The sequence below is a fragment of the Alligator mississippiensis genome, chromosome 9 (assembly GCF_030867095.1).
Source record: "Alligator mississippiensis isolate rAllMis1 chromosome 9, rAllMis1, whole genome shotgun sequence".
NCBI classification, from domain to species: Eukaryota; Metazoa; Chordata; order Crocodylia; family Alligatoridae; genus Alligator; species Alligator mississippiensis.
Window position 1 is genome coordinate 809,941 of NC_081832.1, and position 10,581 is coordinate 820,521.

The 10,581-nt window shown below is 54.5% G+C and overlaps 1 protein-coding gene across 1 annotated transcript in view; it reads left to right on the top strand.

Moving 5' to 3' along the window:
* The first annotated feature begins 3,556 nt into the window (after positions 1 to 3,556).
* CTNNBL1 (catenin beta like 1) overlaps positions 3,557 to 10,581 on the top strand; it is a 64,701-nt gene continuing 57,676 nt past the window's right edge. The window contains exon 1 of the mRNA XM_059713110.1: positions 3,557 to 3,765. Coding sequence (XP_059569093.1) covers positions 3,736 to 3,765 — 30 coding nt within the window. The 5' untranslated portion in view covers positions 3,557 to 3,735. The remainder of the gene's footprint in view (positions 3,766 to 10,581) is intronic.

A 10,581-nucleotide genomic window follows, 5' to 3' on the forward strand; every position in this document is an offset into this window, starting at 1 on the left:
AGTCCATCCCTTTCCTACCTGATTTCTTTAGGGCGTTTCAGTTTCCAGGTCTGTTTGTCCCCTGGCTTTCACCTCTCTACCTTCAAACAGCACTTGGATTACGCTTTGCAGCCTGGTCTGGCAGTGGCCCTCCTTGGATCCCCAAGTCTCACCTAAGCTGGGGGCGCAGGGGCTGCCTTTCCAGTGCCCGCGGCTGCTGTGCGGCTGCTCCGGTGCGCGCTGCCCTGCCTCTCGGGTCCCGTTGTCTCCGAACAGGAGGCCCGAGTTGGCAGCTGCTGGGCTTCTCGTTGGGTTTGTTTCTCAACCCTGCTTATCGACACCGTCTTTGGGCATTCCCATTCCTGCGTCCAGACTTTGGAGAGTGATTCTGGCAGGAAATCCTGTGCACCGTCATGGCACTGCACGATGCCTGGGTCCTGTGGCGGGCCAGTAGGGGGCGCTTCTGCGTGGAGCCGCCCACCTCCCCGCGCCCGACCACCGTCCAGGCTCCGAGTGCCTCCCTGGGGTGCGTCCCGTCCGGCCGACCCCTTCCCTGGAGCACCCCCGCTAGCCTGGGGTCCCGCTGCCACCATCCCAGGCTCTGGACTCACTTCTGGCTCTGCGCGCCTTGGAGAACACAGGCGTGATCGTCCAATGGGTGCTAGACCCAATACAAGCACTCGGGGCACTTCCCCAAGTCAGGGGCTTATTAAGAAAGTCTCCTTTAGTCCACAGACCTAAGGGGCCTCCTTGGCATAATTTAGACCCACCCCTCAATAAGTCTCCCACACCGGTCACAAGGAGAACTTTATTGATGACAGGGGTAGGGCAGAAACAGGGTAAAAGGTAGAGCAGTATCATAGAAATATCAGAGGAATCCCATAGAGCAAACCAGGGTGGCTGAGGTAGCTGTTTAAATACGCATCTGAGTTACTGAAGCTAAATATCTAGTGGGATCTCTAGTATCTTACTCACTCGCATCGTCCAGAGGTGGTTGTTGTTTCCTCTGGAGGCAGGGCGCTCTTGGAGCATGCGGTGATGAGGAGAGAGCCAGGCTCAGATTCACCTGGATGACCGCATGGATAATGGCTGACCCCCTTCTTCCTGGCCTGGGCCCTTAAATAACCTCTCTGACCTCAGCAGCCCGGTCCAGTCGAAGCTGCCAATACTGGCCACAAGCCGACCCATCTCCCCCGCGTCCCTGGCTACCTGGGCCCGCGCAGGGCCGGGTCTTTCCCCCCTGCCCAGGTGACCAGAGCATCGCCTCCCAGGCGCCAGGCTTTTGTCATGTAGACCAGGTGGGAGATCCCCGCCCTGAGGAATGAAACACCAGCCTCCCAGGCTGGCAGAGACAGGTCTCTGGAGAGGGGCACTGACGGGGGCATTTCTGCCACAGGTCCGATCTGCCTCCATTTCCCCTTGGAACGACGCCAGCAGCAATGCCAAACGGGAGAGGGGAGAAGGTGTGGGTAATGAGCCCTGCTGCCTGAAAGGGTCTCCAGGCTGTGGTGCGACACCAGCCATGGATCCTCAGGGAGAGAAGTCCAGTTACAGAAATGCAGGAAGGTCTTGGGGGGCAGACACTGCTTCCAGGAAGAGTCCTGCAGCGACCTCCTCTGCTGCCGCAGCCTCTGAGCCTTTAACAAGGCACCAGAGCCATTTACCTGTCCTCTCCTTGGGGGCTGCTGTGCTTCCCCCCTGCAGCCTCGGTGTCTGATGGTCCTGATTTTGCAAAGACGTACTGTGCACGGACATCCCAGTGGTTCCACAGACTCACGGACAACGGGGACTGGAAGGGACCTCAGGAGGGCACATCTAGTCCGACCCCCTGCTCCAAGCAGGACCAGCCCCAACTACATCATCCCAGCCAGGGCTTTGTGGAGCTGGGTCTTAAACACCTCCAAGGATGGAGACTCCACCACCTCTCTGGGTAACCTGTGCCAGTGCTTCATCACCCTCCTCGTGAGAGAGTTTTTCTTAATATCCAACCTCAACCTCCCTTGCTGCAGCTGGAGCCCATTGCTCCTTGTCCTGTCGTCTGCCCCCACTGAGACCAGCCCAGCTCCATCCTCTTTGCAGCCCCTGCAGGGAGCTATTCAATCCCCCTCGGTCTCCTCTTCTGCAGACACACGCTCAAGTCTTTGCAGGTTGGGGCCTGATGCCTTCCTACCCGACTCCGGGGCTGCAAGGCGTCATTCATCTGCGTGTGCTGACTGCTGCCTGACCCCTGGGTGAAGTGTGTGTTCAACATTATTGCAGCGAGAGGGGAAACGCAGTCTGAGGCAGATAGCATCACTCAACAGGAACAAAAGCAGCAGAAGGGAAGAGAAGGGAAGTCGGCGCGGCAGAAATGGATGTTGTCTGACGTTTTTACATCTGCCGGCTTTATGATGCTCCTGTCTGTGCAGAGAGGGTCAGTTCTTATCTCCCTCTGTGCTTTATTTATTTCACAATTGCTTAGGTCTTATTTATTACCATCACTTGTCAAGCTTTCCAATAACTATATCATGTTCCCAAGTAGCTGTCAATACTCCTGGAATGACTGTAAGTGTTTTGGCTTCGCAGCTGCTGAATTATCTGAATACTCAATAAAAGAAAGCAGATGATCCAATAATTATCCTCTATTTGTCTTGTCTTTAAAATGCAGATTTGTTGAGTTAATTTTGTCATGACTGATACCTCCCAGACTTTATTGAAACAACAGGGGATACTTTGGGCTCCTTCTTTGAAAACATTATATATATTTTTAATTTCATGACTATCCTTAAAGCAGACTCCTGCTGAGATAATGGCATTCGAGCCGCTATCGTTACGCGATGAAAAATCATTTTAACTCAAAGCTGATTTTTAAAGAAAAGCTAAAATACGTTTGATCAGATTTTTGCCCATTTGGCTCTCGCTCTTAATTATTCATGTGCGTCGGGCTGACAGATGCTGCGAGTCGGAGCGTTGCAGTCTGCTGGAAAGCAGGACTATTTGTCACGCTGGCGGCACGCGGCGAGCGCGGCGCGGCGCGGATCCTCCTGCCCGGCGCGGCGCGCGAGGCCGCAGGATGGTCCCAGGGAGCCGTGCATTTTGGAGGGGTGGGTTGTGGGCGTCCAGCTCGAAGCCGCCCGACGACACGGCTCGGCCCAGCCTCGTCCGCCCGCCACGCGCGCGTCTGGGCGAGGCAGCAGCTCACTCGCACACGTGCCTTATTCTACGCACACGCGCCATTCACTCTGTATGCACGCGTGTTTGTCTGCCTATATCCTTAGACCAACACGGCTACAACCTAAACCCGTTTTACTCTACGCGCACACGCGCGTTACTCTATGCAAGCACGTGTGTGTGTGTGTGTCTTACTCTACACACGCACGCACGGGCTTTCCTCTGCACACGCGTACACCTTCTGCACACATATACACACATATACATACATGTCCACGCACACGTGTGTGTGTGTGTAGATATATATATATATATATATATATATCTACACACACATATATATACACATAAATATGTGTGTGTGTGTGTGTATATATTTATTTATGCACACATACACCTATTCTCACACACGCCCGCGGCCCGCAGCCGGGCGCGCTCTTTGCTGCCGTTTGCGGCAGTGTGGCGCTTGACGGCGGCGGCGGCGCTTGGCGGCAGGCCGGGCCCTTCCGTACTTTACGGCGGCGCGGCCGTGGCGGGTGGCCCAGCGGGCCGGTGTCGCCCTCGCTTTACGGCTGGTTTGCGACAGGCGCCGGGGGCTGCGGGGCCATGGACGTGGGCGAGCTGCTCAGCTACCAGGTGCGCGGGCCCGGCCCGGCCTGGGGGGCGCGGGGGAGCCCCGGCACGCGCGCGGCGGCCTGTCCCGCCTGCCCGCCCGCGCGGGGCCGGGGGAGGGTTGGGCGGGAGCAGAAAGCAGAGCGGTGGGGAGCGAGGGCCACAGCAATAGATGGCGCAGAGAGCCCGGGCGGGGAGCGGGAAGCAGAGCGGCAGGTCGGACGGGGAGCAGAAAGAGCAGCAGATTGGGCAGGGAGCGGGAAGCAGAGCGGCAGGTCGGGCGGGGAGCGGGAAGCAGAGCGGCAGGTCGGGCGGGGAGCGGAAAGCAGAGCGGCAGGTCCGACGGGGAGCGGAAAGCAGAGCGGCAGGTCCGACGGGGAGCGGAAAGCAGAGCAGCAGGTCGGGCGGGGAGCGGGAAGCAGAGCGGCAGGTCGGGGAAGGGTCCGTGCTGTTTGTCGCGGTGTTTCGTGGGCCGGAGCTCATGTGGGCGTGCGGCCCGTTCTGCTCCGTCACCGCTGCTGCGCCCCCCTCGCGCGAGTCACGGCGCGCACGCTGGGAGCCGCGGGCAGCAGTCAGTCCCCCCGCCCCCCGTTATTTCACGGCCCGTGTTCCCGTCGCGCACAACTGTCGTGGCTTTCTTGGGCGGGCTGGAAGACGAGCGTGTCCTCCGGCAGACGCAGTTGGTCGCTTCTTTCCGTCCCGCCGCGGCGTTGCCCGGCGGCGCTGCCCGGCGGCCGGCTGGGTGAAACGCCCACGGGCGCTCGCAGCCTGTGCTGCCCCCGGGGCTGCCCGCGCTTCCGGGAGGACGGGGCGGGGTGCCGGGCAGCCCGGCTGCGTTGCTGACCGCACGGACGCAGTGCACCGCACCGACATCCCTCCGGCGTAGGTGCCCGGGGAGGTCGGTGTCTGCTGCCTGCGAGTCAGGGTGCGGTGTGGTGTCGGTAGCCAGATGTTTCCCCCGTAGGTCGCGGCCCCGGCGAGTGTGCCGGGCCTGCCAGCGCGCCGCACGTACAGAGGGAAACTTGTCTTTGGATTTCGGGACTTTCTGCCTTGTCTTTTCCACGGGATTGAGTGACTGCCGGAGGGGAGGGGGGCGGGCGCCCGTTGCTGAATTCTCCTCCATGCCTTCATCTCCCCGCTTTGACTGGAGCTTCTCCTCTCCGGCATTGAAATCCCAGCTCGTCGCGCTCCAGACACGGAGTGCCGCTCACCTGTGCGCGCACACAGCAAAGCGATGCTTCATCCTTTGACAGCTGCAGCAGGCTCCTGCTTATTTCAGATTCAGCCCGACACTTCCTTCCTCTTTCAAACTCTTGGTGGACTTGCTCCACTTCTCCCACTGAGCGTGCCTGTTCCTCATCCCCTCCCTGCTCCGCGGATGTTTTACGCTGATCCTCAGCGCTGTCGACGTGCGATCCTTTCACACTGCTCTGGTGGCTCGGCGCCTCCCCGGCTTCCCATCTAATTTCCAGTACCAGGGAGGGGGTGGGGAAGGCATTCATTTCTCATACGCTTCCACTCCCCTAGTTTTCTCAGGCTCAGGTATTATTTATTACTCTGTTAGTTAAGTATTTTGTGATGCCATTTGGATATAAGACGCCATAAAATACCAGCGGCATTGTTTTTTCAGCCTGATTGCTTGTTTCAACAGCTCTTTTGGAAAGGAAGATTTATTCTTGGAGGTTTTTATTTCCTTCCTTTTTTAAAGAAAATAACAGCTCTTTGCCTGACTTGTCTCCGCACTGGAGGGCGGGGGACACACACCTACTGACAAATATGTCAGCTTGTCTCTGATTCCTGCGGAACTTGGAGTTCTTATTTCCTACAGAAATTAACTTTTACTGCTGGGATATGGGTAATTTTTCCAGCTAGTCTAGCTTTACTGTTAGTAGGCTGTGCGTGAAGAAATCCAGTCTTCCTTCCAGCTATTATGTCTCTGCCCTCTGTTCTTGCCGCTGGACCTGTAGTCTAGGTGGGGAGGCGGGGGAGAGCAGCTCGCAGCTTTCAGTCCATCGCTGCCGTTCTGCGTGAAGGTGGCTGTGCTGACTTTGTGCTCTCCTGATCTCTGACCTGAATACAAATCTTTCCTGTGTCCACGGGTTAGATAACAGCTCCTCAGAATAAAGAGTAGATTTTTGAAGGGCCGTTATCTTCAGCCCTTCGCCGTTTGGTGCAAGGTGTCTGGGCTGACAGACGAATGTTTTGAGAAGCGGACCGCAGGCTGGGAACTGCAGAGGAAGGCAAGGGCGCTCGTGTTAGCTGGGTTGTTAGTTGAGTCAGGGAAACAAGATGAGAAGCTCCAAGGGCCGCCAGCTCCTGCCTCTTGCAAGTGCAGGGAAATGGGTATCCTGGAATAAACCAGCGTGATACTGGTGGATCATCCCTGCCCCAGCAGTGGGCAAGGTGGGTCCTCCTGTGCGCTTATCGGGAGTGCCTGCGCTTCCCCCGCCGCGCAAGGAAAAACCAAAGCGATGAGAATCAAGTTCTGTCATGGCAGCTCTGCAGACTGCCTTATCGTCCCTCAGCGCCAACCCAAATAATTGCTTTTCCTCTTCGCATTGTTTCAAATTTCTCTCCTTTCTAAACATTTAATCTGTGCCCCTGCTTAATCAAGAAGCTGCGCTCCCTTGGTGCCAGGCTTGGCATGGCAGCTCTCGGGCACTGCGCCTCTCATCGGCACCGAGAGCTGGTCAGACTGGAAAAGGGAACCTTTTGTAGCAGAGAATACAATTAGCCTGACTCCTGCACCTGGCAGTTTATGCAAAGCTCAGGAATCCATAAACTTTGTGTGTCGCTGCAAAACAGTTGCAGATGGTCTAAACCGATGATTAAATATCACTGCTGGCTTGCCCAGAAATGCTTGTGCCCATATCCTCCATGTCTGCTTCCTGATTACACTGGGTAATTAAAGGGGCAAAGCCAACTTCTGTTACTTCCAGACATCTCTGTCAGTTGTCTCGGGAGTGCAGAAGGGGAGATGATTTTAATCCTCAACAACTGCAGCTTTTGCCACTGAGCGCAGTGATTGCAAACTGCAAATCTGTTTGGAAATAAAGTGTGTTTGTGGAGTTACAGGACCGTATTGGAAAGCAGAAATGAATGGGGTCTGGCTGGACCTCTTGGGGCTGGGCTGTCTTCCTGCAGGACATGTTTGAATTGATCCAACTTGCTGGCAGTGGGCTTTGTTCCTGTCTCTCAGTGCAGGTGCATGTGAGTTATGCTGCTGGTATAGATACTTTACCAGAATTTTGCTGTGTAATGAATGCATCTGACATGGAAGACAGTCAGTTCAGCTGAGCTGTGAATACTTACAGGCTTATTACCCTGGTGGATCTCCTGCAGCTGATAAGCTGTTCCAAGCAACTTCAACTCTACTTCTGCCTTCTGGTTAAAATAATGAGCACTCAGTCAGGAGCATCAGCCATCGTACGCTCGTCGGGAGGTTTGGAAAGTTCAGCACTGCCTTGGGCTGCTCATTTCATCAGGAGCGAAGGCCCAAAGCTAGGCACCTTTCCAGGGCTCAAGGTGATCAACATGAAACATGAGCCTGACCTCTGCTTCCCCACGTGCTGTCTCCTCTCCCGCAGCCTGGAGGGCCTGTGCACATCCCAGGCAAGAAGAAGAGCTGCTCTCTTCTGTTCTTTCAGGCTTCAAAGTGGGAAAGGAAAGGGAAGCGTGCAGCTGGCCATGGGTTGGGGCTCGGTGTTTTCTGAAAGCCATTCCTGTTGCCGCACGCTCTGCCTGGGTGTGCAGCGTGCTCTGAATAGGGAGCAGACGCTGCTGGAAGGCAGGTCTCTGATTTGCCTTGTTGGTACTTTCAGTAATGGGTAGCTCTCTCTGTCCTCATTCATCTCCCTAGCATGAGACATAACGAGGGCTTTTAAGTACTGAACACGGTGCGATCCATCTTTATCCACCTGCCGTACAAATAGCGGAAGCAGGACCATTCAGGTCGGGACTCAGAACCTTTATTTTTCCTCTTCTTTCTGATCAGGGTTAACCGTCGTCTCAGGAGGGGAGACAGAGAAGCCGGTTTTGTCTCTGCGGGCGTCTTCCTTGCCTGCAGCCCCGGGGCAGTGGTCTCTGTTGCTCTCTGGGTCCCCTGCGCGGTGTGTGGGGAGAGCAGAGGAAAAAGCAGCGGACTCTGTCCAGGTGGCTGCAGCGACATGTCCCTTCTCCGGGCACCTGTCAGCTCGCTGGTTCCCCGCGCTAGGCAAGGGGCTGTATTCTCTGTGTACTGGGTGGTTTAGCTGCTGTTAATGCCTAGCTCCTTCCTCCGCCTTCTAAAATTGCTTCTCTCTCCAGTTAGGGCAATGAGCGGCAGGATTGATAGTCGGCTGGTTTAACACAGGTGTTACAAACAAGATTAAGAGGTTGTTGGAAAGATATCGCTGGAGGTTTGGGGCTTGCTTTCGCAAGTCATTCTAACCTGACAGCTAATGGGTAGCTTTCCTCCCTGGCTCTTTTAAGCTGGTTGCAACTGGCTGCGGTTTGCTCACAAAGGGAGCTCCATCACTGCTGAAGATCCATTTCAGATTTCTTTATCAAATGATTTCTGAGCTCCATAGTAACAGGGTTACTTTGCTTCTGCACCATGCAAAGCAGACGCCTTCATGTTGTTAAGCTAAATTAGCCGGATTTCCTTACATCCTCGTGATGTGTTGAGGGAGGCGGGAAGCAGCTGGGGCTGGAAGCACGCTCTCCGTCCTGAGCGAGAGTCCCAGCTCCCGAAGGAGGCCAGGCAGGAGCCCATGGCTTTGAGACTTATTTTTCTTTTGCCACTGCCCCTTCCTTTTTTGCCTACTGGATCAGAGAGGGCTTGAGTTAAGTGTGCATGTGAAAGCAAAAGGCCTGGGTGCCAAATGTCCCCTTTGAAGAGGTCTTGTCCTCTGGACCCTCTCACTTCTTGGCTTGAGATGTCTTTAATTTTTGGCTGTTCCCAAAAACAACTGCAACAAAGAAAGTAGCAAGAAGGAAAGTCTTATCACCCCCTATCACCCTGTTCCTTTATTTTTGTGTGCGTTTGATTTCACTGTTTTATTTCCATGTTGGCTCTTCCTTGTCTTTTTGTGGGTCTTTCAGGTAGGGCCAGGGAAAGACAAGCTTTAGAAAAAAACAGGAAAATGTTATGCCGAAACGCACATCTGCAAGGAGACCCAGGCAGATGTCAGCCCTAAAAGTGCATTCAGTGCCACTGCTCCAGTGTAAGCCAAACTTTCACTGAAAGCCTATGCAGTCAGTGCATACACTGTGCACTGTAGGGCACAGGGACAGCCCTACAAAAAACTCTGGGAAGAAAAGATGCAGGAAGTATTGTGAGCGTGCTTACTTGTAAGAGGGCAGGGGACCGGGAACCAGCCCGAGAGGTTCCTTCATTTCCCACGGTTAGGCCGTGTGGTTTGCCACCTGCCTGGACACTGCCCAGCCTGGCGGGTGCAACCTGGCGGAGGGACTGCAAACGGTAAATAGGTTTGCAACAACATGGACATTAAGATTCCCCGTAGTTCCCTTTATCACCTCCTAAGAGCGACATTGCAGTGTAGGACTGCAGAAATGAACACATCTAGGATCACACAGGTGTTTAATTTTAACCTAGGCTCTTAATCCCTGTTTTTGGGATTAAGGATAGTCTTGCTGCTCCCCACGTATCCCAGTACCCTGTGCCATTCAAGGCTTGTGCAGAGCAGTGTTCTCCCTGCTGTTGGTCTTATGCCCAGCTTTTAAGAATCAGAACTTGTGGCAGAGGTGATATCTTTTATTACACCAACTAGATATTTGCAAAAAAAGTCTTTATTTGTAAGCTTTTGGTCATGCTCGCCCTTCCTCAGGCATAGGAGAATACAAAAATTGTAAAATTTTTCCTAGGCGGAAATGAAAATTCATACTTCACAGGAGAGCAGAGGGTGTTACAAGATCTCCTGGTTGGAAAAGCTTTTAAGATGCATTTAAGGCGCACGGGCCAAGTCCCGGAGGACTGGAAAAGGGCTAACGTGGTCCCCATTTTCAAAAAGGGGAGGAAGGAGGACCCGGGCAACTATAGGCCAGTCAGTCTCACCTCCATCCTTGGTAAAGTCTTTGAAAAAATTATCAAGGCTCACATTTGTGAGAGCCCGGCAGGACAAGTTATGCTGAGGGGAAACCAGCATGGGTTTGTGGCGGGCAGATCGTGCCTGACCAACCTAGTCTCTTTCTATGACCAGGTTACGAAACGCCTGGACACAGAAGGAGGGGTGAATGTCGTATACTTAGACTTCAGGAAGGCCTTCGATACGGTATCCCACCCCATACTGGTGAACAAGTTAAGAGGCTGTGACTGGGATGACTGCACAGTCCGGTGGGTGGCGAATTGGCTAGAGGGCCGCACCCAAAGAGTCGTGGTGGATGGGTCGGTCTCGACCTGGAAGGGTGTGGGCAGTGGGGTCCCGCAGGGCTCGGTCCTTGGACCGATACTCTTTAATGTCTTCATCAGCGACTTGGACGAGGGAGTCAAATGTACTCTGTCCAAGTTTGCAGATGACACAAAGCTATGGGGAGAAGTGGACACGCCGGAGGGCAGAGAACAGCTGCAGGCAGACCTGGATAGGTTGGACAAGTGAGCAGAAAACAACAGGATGCAGTTCAACAAGGAGAAATGCAAAGTGCTGCACCTAGGGAGGAAAAATGTCCAGCACACCTACAGCCTAGGGAATGACCTGCTGGGTGGCACGGAAGTGGAAAGGGATCTTGGAGTCCTAGTGGACTCCAAGATGAACATGAGTCGGCAGCGTGATGAAGCCATCAGAAAAGCCAATGGCACTTTATCGTGCATCAGCAGATGCATGACAAATAGGTCCAGGGAGG